This window comes from Sander vitreus, chromosome 3 (genome assembly GCF_031162955.1).
Source record: "Sander vitreus isolate 19-12246 chromosome 3, sanVit1, whole genome shotgun sequence".
NCBI classification, from domain to species: Eukaryota; Metazoa; Chordata; class Actinopteri; order Perciformes; family Percidae; genus Sander; species Sander vitreus.
In genome coordinates, this window is record NC_135857.1 from 7,053,412 (window position 1) to 7,070,730 (window position 17,319).

General features: G+C 41.2%; 1 protein-coding gene across 1 annotated transcript in view; it reads right to left on the minus strand.

Moving 5' to 3' along the window:
* Window positions 1-17,319, minus strand: part of sez6b (seizure related 6 homolog b) — a 218,763-nt gene that overhangs the window by 11,704 nt on the left and 189,740 nt on the right. The window contains exons 10-12 of the mRNA XM_078244986.1: window positions 15,840-16,034; window positions 7,796-7,987; window positions 3,183-3,377 (exon numbers count right to left, since the gene is read on the minus strand). Of these exons, the coding sequence (XP_078101112.1) occupies window positions 3,183-3,377; window positions 7,796-7,987; window positions 15,840-16,034 (582 nt within the window). The remainder of the gene's footprint in view (window positions 1-3,182; window positions 3,378-7,795; window positions 7,988-15,839; window positions 16,035-17,319) is intronic.

Below are 17,319 nucleotides of genomic sequence, written 5' to 3' on the forward strand. Positions count from 1 at the left end.
AGCTTTCCAGCACACATTGAGGTACAATATTCATAGTAGTACTCATGTAAAAATACTGCTGCAGTTAATACTGGCAGCTCTGAGAGTACAGTATATATAAAAAAATTAAATAAAATAAATGGGCTGCTGTAAAAAGTTGACACCAAGAAGTGCACTGCTGTGCATCAACAGTCTGAGTGCAACTGACAGGGCGAGATGAAATGCTCATTCTGAACACATTCAGCCAAGACCAAAGCAGGCAACGGCCCTAGAACCCTTGAACCCCAGGGCCACCTAGCAGGTTAATCTGGCCATGCATTTAACAGTTCACACCTGTAATCTTCTAGAATTTAAAACGTGTTAGAGTTGACAACAGACTAGACATGTTTTTAATTCTCATTTCTAATAAGACTGTGCTGCATAATGACATTAATAAATGAATCAATTGAACCATATGAGAATACAGCTAATACAAATGAACCAATTCAATGTAAAATATTACAATAAACTCAGTATTACAAAATGTTACATTTTTGTTAATTTTAACTACAGTTAAGTTACAACTTTCATTCAGGTTTTATTTGAAAAGTTTTTTTAATGGGCAATGTTGTGCAGTGTTCACAGACATTTTCAACACCTCACTGGAGACATGCCACGTGCCAGCCTGCTTCAAGTCCTCAACAATCATCCCTGTTCCCAAGAAGCCAAGGACCACAGGACTTAATGACTTCAGACCCATCGCCCTGACCTCTGTGGTTATGAAGTCCTTTGAGCGCCTTGTGCTTTCTCACCTCAAAGCCATCACTGACCCCCTCCTGGATCCCCTGCAGTTTGCCTACAGAGCCAATAGGTCTGTAGACGATGCAGTCAACCTGGCCCTACACTACATCCTCCGGCACCTGGACTCCGCAGGAACCTACGCCAGGATCCTGTTTGTGGACTTCAGCTCTGCCTTTAACACCATCATCCCGGCTCTGCTTCAGGAGAAACTCTCTCAGCTTGGTGTGCCTGACTCCACCTGCAGGTGGATCACTGACTTTCTGTCTGACAGGAAGCAGCATGTGAAGCTGGGGAAAGACATCTCCGACTCACAGACCATCAGCACCGGATCCCCTCAGGGCTGTGTTCTTTCACTTCTGCTCTTCTCCCTGTACACCAACAGCTGCACTTCCAGTCACCAGTCTGTCAAACTTCTGAAGTTCGCGGACGACACCTGCCTCATCGGACTCATCTCTGATGGTGACAAGTCTGCCTACAGGTGGGAGGCTGCCACCTGGTGAAGTGGTGCAAGCAAAACAATCTAGAGCTCAATGTTCTAAAGACAGTGGATATGGTTGTGGACTTCAGGAAGAATTCAGCCCCATCACCCTGTGTGACTCCACAATTAACATTGTGGAGTCTTTCCGCTTCCTGGGAACTATCATCTCCCAGGACCTCAAGTGGGAGCTGAACATCAGCTCCCTCGTCAAGAAAGCACAACAGAGGATGTACTTCCTGCGGCAGCTGAAGAAATTCAACCTGCCAAATACAATGATGGTACACTTCTACACAGCCATTATTGAGTCCATCCTCACATCCTCCATCACCATCTGGTACGCTGCTAGCACAGCCAAGGACAAGGGCAGACTGCAGTGTGTCATTCGGTCAGCTGAGAAGGTGATTGGCTGCAATCTGCCACCGCTCCAGGACCTTTACGCCACCAGGACTCTGAAGCGTGCTGAAAAGATTGTGGCTGACCCCTCCCACCCCGGCAACAAACTCTTTGAGACACTCCCCTCTGGCAGAAGGCTGAGGTCCATCAGGACCAAAACCTCACGTCACAAGGACAGTTTTTTCCCCTCTGCCACTAGCCTTATTAACAAGGCCCGGAAACCACACTGACTCTCTCCACACCCCACCTCTGGCTCTACATGCCACTGTACTTAATCTGCTCTTTTTTATCTTAATTCTTACTCTCTTATTTTTAATACATTCTGTGTGTGTATATATATATATATATATACATATATTTATACTTATATTGTTTGTTCTGTTTAACCTGTTTGTTTAACTTATTTTAGTGAATGTATGACATGCACCTACAACACCAAAACAAATTCCTTCTATGTGTAAAAAACGTACTTGGCAATAAAGCTTTTCTGATTCTGATTCTGATTCTGAAAGTGTATTCTAATTTCTATTAACACAAAGCAAGGAAACGAAGCAAAGAAAGAATCTTATGAGTAAGTAAATATCTATAAATGTTGAAATGTAATGATGATATTTTACTAGATAAGAGAGGCCTTTATTGATCCCCAGAGGGGAATTTCAGGGGTGCAGCAGCACAAAGACAGAAATAACTACAGATAAATAGAGACACACCAGGGTCTCCCTGTTTACACCAACACAGGGGCGCGGTGGCGCAAATGGCATTAATTGCATGCTTAAAAAGTTAAAAACAGTTATGATTTTGCAGATGCAACTGCAGGTGGACACTCAGTCACATTTTTCCCAAAACCATCGATTTGGATAGTTGTAGTCTGGATCAACGGAAGTACATTTCCAGGATAAAGCCTGAAATTAAGCCTAAAATTTGGATCGTGCAACAAGGCAGGCCTGCTTGGTTCTTTCGGGGAATGATTGTAAAGATTTACAAAGAATAAGTTTATGGCATTTCCTCTCTAACTGGGAAGTTTTGGGACTGATTGGTGGGATTGCTATGGACGAAGTACACATGGAGTTACACTGGTAAGAGATGACTTACTGCACAGCGCTGTGGAGGTAGGACTGGCAATGAAAGACTAGGTTTCAATTTACCTCCTAAGGTAATTATAACTTTAATATGAATTCAATGGTTTTTGAATTTCAACATCAAGTATTTAGCAGTGGTTAAATTTCACAGTAAGGTATTCAGTTGCTTGTAAAATGTTCATGTTTTGCTTCCATACACTCTTCAACCAGTTAAATGACTTAGTTGTCTCGACTACTGGATGTAACCAGCTGAGTTGAGCTAAACAAAATATTGAATTACTCAGTTACTTATTGTAACATTTATGTATATGTATTTATTATTACTTATTTAGGATTTCATAGATTTTCATATTTTTCATGGTCTTGAATTAGATAATGCATTTTAAGAAGCAGTTTTTTAAGGACCCTTGGCCTTGTGTATAACTGAAGTTGACCTGACAATGTATTAAAAACATGAGGCCGCAGTACCTTACCTTTGCAGACAGGTGGCAGCCCACTCCAGTGGGATGGGTGTCCAGGGACACAATGAAGAACAGGCTCACCCAGCAGCTGATGGCCAATCAGACAGGAGTAGTAGAGGTTCTCTCCAGCCTGGAAGTGGAGCTTGTTGGAGCTGGGGATCCCATAGGTAGGTGTTCCTGGGTGACTGCAGGGCTCGAAAGTCTCCGCTGGAGTTAAAGAGAAGAAACATGTCAGGTTGACAAGACTGTGTAGGAAATGTGCATTGGAGTCAGAAATGATAATGTTCAATCTATATTTCTTGACAATATAACAATATATTGATACTATATATCAGTGGGGCCAGTGGAAGATGGTACTACTGTCCAGACTGCCTTCAAATTACGTATAGTTATTCCAATCTGCTGAGAGTGATTGGCGTCTCTCTATCAAGATAAAAATGTCCAAAATTCAAGTCTGTTTGGTGGCCCATGGTTAATTACATTACTAAATTAAGGTCACTACAGAATGAAGGACATGCGCAGCATTGATTCCTCCTAAGTAAACTTAACGATATATAATCTATAGTGTCACCGATTTGTTGGTGTGCCATTGCCGCTGTATAGAAGAGGGATTTCTAGTTTAATTTTCCCTTAATATTTTTCTTCCTTTTTCTTTTATTTATTTATATTTTATTTCTCATTTTTCCTGTACATGTCCCTGTATAGATATGTACATATATGCGTACATTTGGCCCACATATTCATCTAATTGCATTATGTGTTACAGACATTTGTGAGTGTACAAATAATTCCCACTGTTATTCTTGCAAACTCTATGTGGGACTTGAGGTTGGGGTGAAAATGTAAAAAATAAGCCCTTTATGTTAATTGTAACATTTCCTGTGGAATCAATAAAAAAAAGAACAAAAAAAAGATAAAAATGTCCACTTCTATACAAGAAATGTCCAAATATAATGATCAGATTTCCATGAAATGTGCTGATGTAAAAATATAGTAGAGTAATGACGTCTGGAGCAGAGAGTGCAGTCACACGCCCTCTGTGTGTGTTGTAATCTGAGCTTCTCTGTTCTTTGTTTTGATAGCTGGTCCAGCCGCGCGTGCATGTAAGTGCATGTGGCCATGAAAAAACATTGGTATTTTATCGGTGTTTTTTTCAGTATTTCGAGTACAGCCCCTTTCAGGCTCCTCAGGGGATGAATATGGGCTCAAGTAAGGGGCGATAAGATTTTGAGCCTGTGAAATGATGTTCACTCAGGGCTCAATGATAACTTTTTTGAGTGGTTGCTGGCTTGGCAAACAGGCATCAGCTTATGGTTGCCGAAATTGACAATACGGTTGCCATGTTTTAAACTGCCTATATTTTGAGCAATTGATTTCTTATGTAACTATACCACACAATTTAATAATGAAACAATGAGATGATGGCTTGCAATTTAATTTCCCATCCCTCTCAAATAGGGGTGCAACAGATAACAGAACTCACGGATCGGATCACGGTTGTATGTCACGGATTGGGTCAATTTTTGGATCGGCACGAAAGGGGGGAATTTAAATGATTATTAAAAATGTAATAATAACTTTTAACAATAATAACTTCTTTAACCAGCAAATTGCTGTTAAAAGAGAAAAAGAGATGAGAAAAGGGTATTTTACAATAACTTTGAATGCACCGGTTTCACCAGTTTTAACTAAACGCAACATTTAGTCCCATCTGTTTTGTTTTTCCGACAACAGCAGTGACCAGTGCTAGTTTGTGTCTTTTAGCTCATAGCTTTAGCGGCAGACGGTTGTACATCCCGCTGTTGGAATCATCTACAGTGAAATACAGTCACACTACACCCTTTAGCTGTCAACATTTTAACCGTGTTTAATCCAGCTACAAGCTAACGTTACCTGCTGCCAAGTGTAACGTGTTATTAGTGTTTACTAGCGTGACATAGCTTCTGTAGCCTCTAACATCTGTTTCGGAGCATCAGACAGCAGTGCAGACATTTGGCACCGTAACGAGGCACCGAAATCCGCGTTGCTATTCCGTCCGGTAGATACCAGGTACTGGTACTATATTATCACCGGATTTTAACGTACGCCGTTAACAGAAAATTGCTTTTCTTTTCACAGCAAACGTGCGTGTGTGGAAAGCGGTCTCACAACACCTGAAATGTGCACACAACGTGTTTAGACTTTACTGAGACATCCAAATAAAATATTGACTTCTTTTAAAATAAGATTTTAAGAAGTTTTGATTTGTTTTTATATATTAAGAAAAACAAATATTGAACAGGTGGCCACAAAAATTGACTCAATCTAGTTACCAAGGGCAACCGGGCAACCGTTACTGTCGAGCCCTGTCACTGAGGTTGTATATCAGCCATTGTAAACTGAGAAATTCAGTGTAGAAAAGATGTATGATTGTAGAAAAAAATCTAAATAAAATAAAATGTGTGCACAAATTGTATCAGCAGAAGGTTAGACTGAAATTTTTTAGATCAGATAACTGTGTAAAACCCCCCTCAATTAACTTCAGTGTCATAAACAGTGTGAGGTAAATGCACACACACACACACACACACACACACACACACACACACACACACGCCAGGACTTAGCTGATTTGCAGGTCAAAATACTCCCAGTCATCTTGGTTAAAACTAGCTATAGGCTACTGTATGAATTAGCTTGAGTCTGTACACTGAAATATAGTAATTGAAATGCTGTTGAAACAATGGCATTATGGGACCTAGATGTCTTGTTGTTGTTGTTGTTGTTATGGAAACAACAGGTCTGGCTACTCCGCTTGTAATTGGTCGGCTGTCAATAAAGCGCTTGACGTAGGGCGTTTTTTTCAGAAAAACTTTTTTCGACTTCAAAAAGACGCTCTGAGCTTCAAAAAACGCTCACAACTTTTTTAAACATGGTTTACTCCATAGGATTATAATGTAAAACAGACGCTGGCAGATTAAAAAAAGACGCCAAGTGTGAACATAGCCTTAGGAATGAAAATCTGTCTGTGATATCTGAGAGACAGTTCCACTTTGACATCATGACACATTGTTCTCTGCAGTTCTGTTCTGAAGAATTTTTGGAAGTACAATTTTCCATATTTTAGACATAATAATTGTCTTTTGCTCATTATCTCTATCTCATGCATAACAATGACCTGACTTGTCTTCTCCAAAGTAATTTCCGTTGTCCGGTTAAATTAATTATTAGTCAGTGCCATTGAACAAATGTCTCCACCTAGAAAGTAGGTGAGGCAGAGTATGAGACGTTCATGCAAATGAGGTTAATGCCTTCAAGGCTGTTTGAAGAGGAAATTATATTTTAATCAGACTGACGCACATTTAGCTTGCCAGCTTTATCAGCAAAAAGGAGTGGCAGGAGGTCAAGGCACTGAGGGCAGCTGGTGCACATTCAAATCACTTAAAGAATGAAAACATTTCCATCACAATTACTAATTAAATAAATAAACAAATTAGAGAAGGCTCACCTGATAAGTCAGAAATATGTACAGTAAAATTATAAAACATTTATTTAACACAACTTTGCATGTAGATGTAGATGTAAGATAATAAGATGTGTGTACACATGTTTAAGTGAAGTCAATATAAGCTAATATTTTGTGCTGATATTCAATATCTTTAAACTTGACAGTTGTAAGATAACATAGTTTAGTCGTGTCATTCTACTAATTCAAAACTGTGGGAGAAAACTTTGTGGTACAGTATTAGTACCAGAACCAGAATAAAAGTCCAAAGCCCCTCTAGCGACTGTATGATGTTAAGTATATTTCAATTCAAAGGGGTTGAAATAAACAACAAACATACTGATTATTTTGCCATTTCCTTTCCAAATTTTACTCAATTTGACCACAAGGGAAAGGGTTTATCCGTCGCAAGTAAATTAAAATAAATGCATTGTGTAGTGGCCATACTCGTCTGATCCCACAGCAGACGTTTTTATTTATTTTTAGCAGTTTTATCTCATAACTAAATTTTGATTTCCATAAAAAATGGTTTCCTAATTATTTGACAGACCTCACGTTGCATAACATTGCTTTATGTTTTGGCGTAGCACCAAAAAGAAACCAAAACAGTAAACGACTAATTCATTTTCAGTCGCACACTGTAAGTTAAAACTCAGATGATGGACAGAAAGAAGAGAGAGAGACAGCAGCAGATGATGGAGAGGTGAACAGTTCATGCACTACACTGAATAAACTGTATCTGAAAATTGTAAGTGTGTGTGTGTGTGTGTGTGTGTGTGTGTGTGTGTGTTTGTGTGCACATGTGTGAGTAAAAAAAAACCCTTTCAATATTCCAATAAACTAATGCTTACATAATTGCTAATTATACAAATGGTGCACATTTCCAAACAGTCATTCTGGTGTTGCACTCAGTTGTACATATAAAAAGCGACAGAAGTAATTGTATGAGAGATTGAGAGAGAAGTTCCAATCCCGCCTACTACTTTTACACCTCCACTCACCTGGCCTATCCCTGCATAAAGTGGGCGGGATTGATCAGACAGGCGCTTGCTGGCTACATGGAATCTTAGTGTCTCGTGTTTTAAATTAAGTTTCTGGTGAAGCTACGTAGGCCTTGAGAAACACTTTAACTCGTACGTACGCAGGCATTTAGGCAGCTTCTGGTTCCACTTGGGGCCTGAGGACCCTCGATTGAAACAGGTGAGCAAGCTGTTTCCAGACAGAATGAAGCCCTTGTTGCAGATATACTGGATGGTTGAAGCCACGGTGAAATGGGGACCTGACAGCACCCGTCTGCTGTGATCCACCTTTCCAGGGTCAGGGCAAGATACCACTAGATGGACAGACATAGAAAAAAAGGTTGGTTTTGTCAACAACATTATCTGTCTTCCTTTGTCTCAACTAGACAGAGAGATACAGTACTACTTTAACTCAACATCAGCAAACTGTAGGCTACAAGTCCAACTCATGTTTAGTAACCCAGCTACTCTGCACTTTGTTCCACGCAGCGGTGTACTGCTATTTGTTAAAGGAGAATTCCGGACAATTTTTATGTTAATCTTGATCACTATAGCTATGCGAGTACTTTCGATAGAAAAAAAAACAGACCTGGATCGGTCCTAGCAAACTGGAGTTGCTGCAGCTACGTGTACAAGATTCCACTGAGCTAAAACGGCAGTTGTTGGGGCAAGTTTTAGAGTGCCTTTGTGCATCTTAACAGACACAAAATGCAATTAAAATATCTGTGCCACATGAACAGGGCCCTAACATGACAACAAGATGCGTTTTCAACTCAGACATTGTTTAAATTCACCTACCCTGTCTTGATCCTGCCGGTGGGTAGCTTGGCCTGTTAGCTGCTAGCTGCTAGCTGTTAGCTGCCGTCCGTGATAAGTGTGTTCAGCCAGGCTTTTGTGAAATCATCACGCAGCAGTTCCGTGTGTATTTGTAGCTCATCCATTTTGTATGTGATCGATCTGGTGTTGGTGACTAGGAGGCTTAGCAGTGTCGATCTGCGTGGTAGTTCCCTTAGCCACACAAGCAGCCTTCGTCCCGCCTTCCACGCCTGCCTTCACGATGAAAAATTGTAGTTTATTTCCCCCTCAAAAATAGGTAATTGAGCACTGTAGTGGTTATGACCATATCAGTGACTATGTAACTACATGGAAACGGGATAAATGATGTCTGTGGCTTGCACAGTAATAGCGTTACTGAAGCCTAGCTGTAGCCTCGCACTCTCTCCTGGGAATTCAGTTGTAGCAGGAAAAGGTAAACAGTAGTGTCAAAGAATTTCTAATAAGGGAAGAAGTCGCACTCTTTCGTTACTTCCGGCTTCTGAACTGTTTGCAGTTCCACCAGAGTTCCATCCTCACAGGCCAGTGCAGAATGAATGGGACTCTATGGCGCTATACCCCTCAAAATCCACTTTTCTCAGGATATAATTTTTTGTCTAGTAATTTGAATGTTGCATTCGAAAGGGGAGGCTAAGAAAATACACAATTCTAAACAGCCTTTTAAAATGTCAATGAAGTCATACACATATACGGCCAGAGATACTGAAGCTCTGAGTCGCTTCCTTTGTTCTCTCAAAGCATCGACAACACGGCTAACAGGTTAGGCTCTCCCTGTCAATACACGTGCTAGAAAGAGGTTTGCTAATGTTTTAAAGACCACGCCGAAACATTCACTCTGACATTCTGGTTCTGCTTCGGATGCCGTCAAGCGGGATCTCCGATCGTAATCAGTCCTTCACTGACCAATCAGCATTCATTAGCAGAATGCTAGTGTGTTATGGGCAACAACGACTCAATCTGTAAGAAATCGAAAGGACATAAGTACTCGTTCATTCAACTTTCGACCTATAATCCATGTTGAACTTGCAAAAACTACAATCAAATCTGAGATTTCTCAACGACAATCAGGAGAAAGAGACAAATTTAGCCGTCTAGCTCCATAGAGTCCCATTAATTTTGCACTGGACCGCGATCACCCCCAATGGAACTCTGGTGGAACTGCAACCAAATTCGGTACAATGGGGCTTAATAGGGAGTGGAACGGCTTTCTGTAGACGGGCTTTGGTAGTGTGCAGATTGGAGTGTAGTGTGTGAAAAGTGAAGAGCGGAGGTGTTCACAAGGGAAGAAGCTTGGAGTAACGTAACTATGGAGACTATAGCAGATATACAACACACGGAAGAGCCTTTTGAGTTTGATGGTCGTCCTTATTTATTCGAACCCGAGTATACAGATGAAGAACTAGCCTCACAAGAGTTGGAAAGAACGAGACAGAGGGGCAACAGCCAGATGAAGCAGCTACTCCAAGCACAAGCTAAAGCTAGCCTTCAATAACGCTATTATTGTGCTAGCCACAGACATCATTTATCCTGTTTCCATGTAGTTACATAGTCACTGATATGGTCATTACCACTACAGTGCTCAATTACCTAATTTTGAGGGGGAAGTAAACTAAAATTTTTCGCTGCGAAGGCACGATCTGTCCTCTGGAGGACATCCACCAGACCACCGGGCGCTCGGGGGATTTTGGTCGGCTGCAGGAGGCGAGGAAGGCGGGGACGAAGGCTGCTTGCCCGTCTAAGGGAACTACCACACATTTTTACAAAATTTGATGGGTACCATCTAGGACCACTCCTGAGGCCAACCCTTGAGTGGGGTACTGAGGGGTAAAAGTGGGCGTGGCCTATGGGACCCACGTCTAAATTTACCACTTACACTAATGTGAACAACTTTAAATTTACAGGGTAGATGGACAATGGGCCATGGACCACACCTACCAAAAATTCCACATGTGGACCACTAGGTGGCGCTATAATGTTTTTACACATTACACATCGCACATTAGAAATCCTTACATCACCGTGTTCGTTGAATCAAGCTGAATCACATGATATAGGCCACGCCCATTTCTGCTTAAAAGTTTTTTCGCAATATTGCGAAATGCGCAAAACCAACTTTTTCAAACCCGTCCTAGGCCGTGCGATGAATCAGCACGAAACCTGGTACGTAGCTTCTCCAGATGGACCTGACCAAAACTTACTCAAGGAATTTTGCGTAGTATGAAGAAGTATGCGCATTTGACGACCAAACACATTTTCCTAGCTAGCTACCACACACATATCATATCATATCTCGGCCAAATTAAATGGTATCAGCAAATAACTTGAGATCATTGTTCAACGTCCCATTACGATGCTCTGTACCAAATTTGGTGAAGATCGGCCTTTAGGGGGCGCTTTAAGCAACGTTTATTTGTTTTGGCCAATAACAATGCATTTAAATGGGAAAATTGCAATTGCAATATCTCTGCCACAGTAAATGCAATCAACATGAAACTTGTGATGCTCCTTCGGCATGCCACTCTGAGTCTCTGTACCAAATTTGGCAAAGATCGGCCATTAGGGGGCACTATAATCAACGTAGACAAGTTTTGGCCCTTTTACTCAATCAATGTTAATGGCATATTTGCAATGGGAATGTACCACGGACCTTGCAGCTCACACTTCTCAATATTTACTGATGTTTATCTCCTACCGTTACGTTTTGGTTTTTGTATTCACGTGCTCCCCTGGTTTTCTACAATAAACAAACTTCTTAACCCACCTGACAAAGTTTCTACAACCTTAACAGTGGACAAATGCAACTCTTTTCTTTCACTTTTTCAATCCAAAATCAACACCATTCATAGGCGTCGATACCATGGGTTTGGAAAATACTGAGCACCCACGTGTGCCAGACTGCCAGTAGGCTACATTCATTTAAAATTAAACATTGCAGTTGGCGCTAAGTGGAGCAACGTAGATGAGTTTTGGCTGAAATGCAAAGAATTTTTGACTACTTTTTTTTTTTTTTTTAAAGGGTGTGCGCCTGTGAGCACCCACGAAGGAAAACATAAATCGGAATAGTAATAGCGTTACTGAAGGCTAGCTCTAGCTCCATAGTTACGTTACTCCAAGCTTCTACCCTTGTGAACACCTCCGCTCTTCATTCTTCACACACTAAGCTCCGATCTGCACACTGCTGTTTACCTTTTCCTGCTAAAACTGAATTCCCGCGGGACTTCAGCGCAAGAATACAGCCAACCTTCTGTAACGCTGTTACTTTACAAGAAACAGGCATCATTTGGCCCGTTTCCATGTAGTTACATAGTCACTGATATGATCATAACCACTACAGTGCTCAATTACCTATTTTTGAGGGGGAAATAAACTTTTTTCGCCATGCGAAAGCATGAACTGTCCTCTGGAGGACATCCACCAGACCAGCGGGCCCCCGTGGATTGTTGTCGGCTCGGAGGAAGTAGAAGGATGCTGGTCGGGCCTGCTAGCCTGGCTAAGGAAACTAACACACAGTTCGCCACTGCAGAGACTACTATTCACCAACGCCAGATGGATCGCACAAAAAATGGATATATATATGCTACAAATACACACAGAACTGTTGCTTGATGATTATTACCGAAGCCGGGCTGAACACACTCACTCATCCCAGACGGCAGCTAGCAGCTAACAGGGTAGGTGAATTTAAACAATGTCTGAGTTGAAAACGCATCTTGTTGTCATGTAAGGGCCCTGTTCATGTTGCACAGACATTTATATTGCATTTTGTGTCTGTTAAGAGGCACAAAGGCACTCTTTATGATATGCCCCCAAAACTGCCGTTTTAGCTAAGTGGCAGCTCTCGGCATTAGCTGCAGCAGCTCCATGTTGCTAGCACCGATTCGGCTCATTTTTTTTTTGCTATCGACAGTACTCACATACTTATAGCGATCAAGATTAATGTAAAAATTGCCCGGAGTTCTCCTTTAAGAGTAACGGCGCTGATCCATTTTGTCGCGCCGCGTTCCACTCTATTCCTATGGGTGACATTAGGCGACTTCAACATGCACACAAAACATTCCGGGAAGGGGGCGCTGCATTTGAAAAAATGCTGCGAGTCCAAAAGCTGGCCAATGCCCATCTTTATGCAAATGATTCCATTGAACGCGACTATCCAGTAGAAGTAGATGAAAATCTTTAGAAATCAAACTAACCTTTGTCGATCTGAAATGAAGACAGATTCAGCAACTGTATGGCCTATTTCTCGCTTAAAATGTTTTCAGAAACATGTTTCGGTGAACTATTTTCGTAAAATACTAGATCGTATTCTCAATGCGCCGCCATGACACTCAGTTGAAATTCTCGAGCAGCCAGACCCACGTCATGCGTTCGTCCAATCAGCCGGCCAAGGGCGTAGAGCATCAACCATGGATGTATGACGTCGCAACGCCACGCTTCAGTCGTGTCGGAGAAATGGATCTGTACCGTAAGGAGTCAGCAGCCAAAGATGGTATAAAACAGAGAAGTCAAATTGTGAATCGCTGCAACCACAAGAGGTCCTTGAGCATACAGTCATAAATGTGCACAAAAAACTAGACTGATGGGTCAAGTAGTATGTAAGATTAGCTGCAAACAGATGAGACACACACACACTCACATATATACACACACACACACACACACACACACACACACACACACACACACACACACACACACACACACACACACACACACACACACACACGCCTCATAATTCATTGCTATATGAGTATCAGGGGTCTCTGTTCGTAAAGAAAATATTAGACAGTCCTGCCCTCTTTGTCTGAGCAAGATTACAAGAGCCCACAGAGGCAGGATTAAGAAATTAGTTGTGTCTGTCCCGGCATCCAGTCAGGCCGTTTCTGGTTCCAGCAGGAGAGGGGCCAGCTAGGACTGAAACACAGGGTGGATGTCAGCCATGCTGGAGCCGAGATCCCCGTCTGCTGCCAGTGTGGCTGATCAGCTGCTAGATTGTGTGTGTGTGTGTGTGTGTGTGTGTGTGTGTGTGTGTTTTTATGCAATAACCTAATGAAAACCAGTCTTATTGATTTGGTGAGGCCTGTTTTGCAAAGTCACATCACTTAATGTGCTTCGGGAAAGGGAAGTTTGGGGTTCCCTGCTGGAGCTGCTTCCCTGCTGTTGATCCAAACTAGGTGTAGATCGGATGTAGCTAATTATTATGCAACATTGTCTCTTTGAGAAACCATCAGTCATTCTTCTTTTCCTACATTACTTTAATTAGTAGTCTGTGACAAAGCTATGAATAAAAAGTAATAAAAAACTGTGTTGTGGTGTCCAAAATCACTTCCACGTTCATCCATTCATTTGTTATTTTCTATTTAACAGACGTTCCATAGTTTTTATATAGTGAGTAGTAAATTGAGAATTTGGACACTTATAAGGCTAACCCTAACCCTAACGACACCCAGCAGTGCAGAAAGAAAGCCGTACGGATCAAAGATGCAAACCATTTTGCGTCACCATTTAAACATGACTGTAATTTGTGCATTGCCTTGTACATGCCAAGAGAATTGTTTTACTATATAGTAGATGTAATGCACAATGATAATTGTGACACTAATAAAATCTCAAATGGTAAATACAGTAGCTAGCATAAAAGGAATTATTTTAGACATAACTGTAATTCACCAATAATGGCAACTCATTGGCTGTCCGGCCCACACCTTTACTGCTCTGGTTCACTCTCACTGCCCACACCTTTACTGCTCTGGTTCACTCTCACCGCTCTCAAACATGCCGCTCTACCTCCTGAGCCACAGCTCCCTTCAAACGTTGTTAATCAATAATCATTTTGTGTCATTTATCAAGCAAAAATGGCAAATAACTGCTGATCCCATCTTGTGGAATGTGAGGATTTACTGCTTTTCTTTGTTTTTATACCACTGAATATATGTGGGTTTTAGAAACTACTCTTCTATTTAGCTTTGTGATCAATAAGTCACAAGCCAAAAATCCCAAGGCACACTGCTTTGCAAAAATAAATAATGGGCTTAGCTCCTACGCGTTTTAACTCAGGGCATCTACAAATAAGTGACAGCTCACAGATATACTGTATCAAGGCTGCCAGGCAATCAGGGTAGCACTGGATAATTAACTGTGTAAATCAGTAGGTCAATTCTAACACAATACTATATTTAGGTTTAGAAAGTTAATCATAAGTAATCAAGAAAATAGTAGTATGTGTCATGATCCTGGGTTTTGTTTAGTTTCCTGTTTTTATTTTGTAGGGTCACTTTTCTTGTGTTACGGCTTGTTGACTTCCTGTCTTATGTGTTTTTCCACCTTTGTTCATCAGCCCTTGTCCTTGACTGTTCCTGTTTGTTTCCTGTCTGTTTTTGGACTCTGTAACGTTTTTTATTAAGTTATTAAATTATTTTAATGCATCAGTCCTTCGTCTGCATTTTCGTTCTTCTCCTGCTGACTGTTCTCGAATCATGACAGTATGGAGGTGTCCATCATTGTGCTTCAATATGATTAGGTTCAAAGAAAGTAATCTGCTCAAGTCGTACTGTAAACTCAGTTTCAGGTTGTTAATCTTAGAATTCAAATATCCATGAAGTAATAATAGTTCTTGCTCAGTACCTGAGAAAATGAATATAGGATCATCTATGTGTCGGCCATAAAACCTTATCTTGTCATTAAAACTGGTTGTGGGGGGAATATATATACTGTACTGCTCCTCCCATAGGCCCATGAATAGATTGCCTAGGCTCGGTGCATAACAAGCTCCTATTGCTGTGCCTTTCAGTTACTGATATAGATTATATTTTACAAATGGAAAACATTGTTATTAAGGGTCCATTCAGTGAGTCCTAATATGAAGTTGGTATGTGGTGTACTTCCTGTGGGAAATCTATTCAGGTAGTGAGAGAGTGCTTGTAGGCCTTCTTTGTGGTCTATGTTGGTATATAAGGCTAACCCTAACCCTAAGGACACCCAGCGGTGCAGAAAGAAAGCCATACGGATCAAAGATGCAAACCACCCCAGCCTCAAACTGTTCTGCCTGCTGCCGTCCTGCAGACCGTACCGCAGCACCCAGGCCCACACCACCAGGCCTGCACCACCAAGCTCAGGGACAGCTTCATCACACATCATATGTCACCTTACCTCTACACACACATGCACACGCATGTCCCAGAAGGCTCACGAATAAGGTTCTTGTAATTATTAGTTTAGAATTAGATTTCTTGTTGGTGCTAAAAGCAAGATGGACACTCTCTGAGCTTGCATCTACCATCTTTCTCATCTTAGGTGCATAATTCAGTCGTGGAGGCAGTGTTTTTGTATACTGACCTCTCTCACAGCTTGGTAGGTCGCCGCTCCAGGTCAGGTCCCATTGGCACATGAGCAGCTCGGCACCCACCACCTGATAACCAGGGTAACACTGGTAGGTCACCACAGTGCCTTGAACGAGCTCAGGGTGAGATGTACTCTTCCAGCCATTAGAAATCTCTGGAAGCTCAGGGCAGCTGTCATTACGAGCTACTTCTGCAGGTGTGTGTTTGTGGGGAGGGAGGTCAGAGGGTGGGAGAGAGAAAGCAAGGAAGCAAGGAAGCAAGGAAGACAGGAAATTAAGAAATGAATGTAAGGTTTGAGGGATATAAGCTTTTAAAGGCTGAGTAGATACATATAATAATGTCTGCCCAACACTGTGATTCATAGCAAGAAATCTTGACTGCTGGCTAATTTGTGAGGACATTTCTGTGTATTCAGGGTCCCCTGAGGATGATTCTTAAGATCAAGAGGATGATTACTTTCTGTCATTTCCTCTACTATTTGTACACAAGAAGTAGCTACAGTAAATATAAGTGTCACATCACTAGGAAAGTTATTTGGCATTTTATGCATTTCATGATGTTATTATTCATGCTCCTCAAAGGATCAACCCTTACCATTTTGATTACTCTGTGAACTTTTTCCTTAAGAGCCACTCTCATGCTAAAAAATCAGCTTTTCATCTCGTGTCATTTGCAGATTGCCATGAAAATCTGACTCACTCACGTTCTTTAGGGGATGAACCTTTGTGATCTTGATTATCCTAAAACCTTCTGTTTTAATAATTTGTTTTTAGATATTCAATCGTGTTAGACTGACGCTGCTTAAAGATGATAGATGATGCTGTTATTCATTCTTAAAATATCTTCAAAATCTTTATCTGTTTTATTTTCATTTATATCTGTTTTTATGTTGGAAAAACGTTGGAAAGGTTTCTGAAATAGCATGAAGTTATGAAAGGCTGAAAGATTCTGACAGTGATGGCTCATTTGACCTCACACATCAGCAAACAGACTAGTCTAAACTGGCCAGCATCCGCTTAAAATTATGTTCTTGTCAGATCTTCCAACAGCATTTTTCTGACAACAGAATTGGGGGACTGTGGCTTCTCTTTTTTCATTATTCACACAACTACTTTTTTATGTGTGAACTACTTTGTTTCAAGCACACCCTGCCGGTCTTAAAGGCTCTTCCACACTGTGCACTAAAAGTGATCTTACAGATTTTGTGCTGTTAAAAAATGAAAAAATGTGGACATAGTGTTTGCACTGTTTCTTTAAAATGTATTTAAAATGGAACTTTCCTAGGAGAATTTGGACCTATATTCTGACACTGTCCGCAAAGCTCAGCTGTCGCTAGATGTCTCTCAGGATCATCGTTACAGATTAATGACCAAAGATTTGTCTCGTTTCTCTTGCTGTAGTAAACATTTGTCTATCTGTCTAATAATTAAAGCTGCAAGCAGCGATGGATGTCCCCTTACACCTTCCCGTGCGTC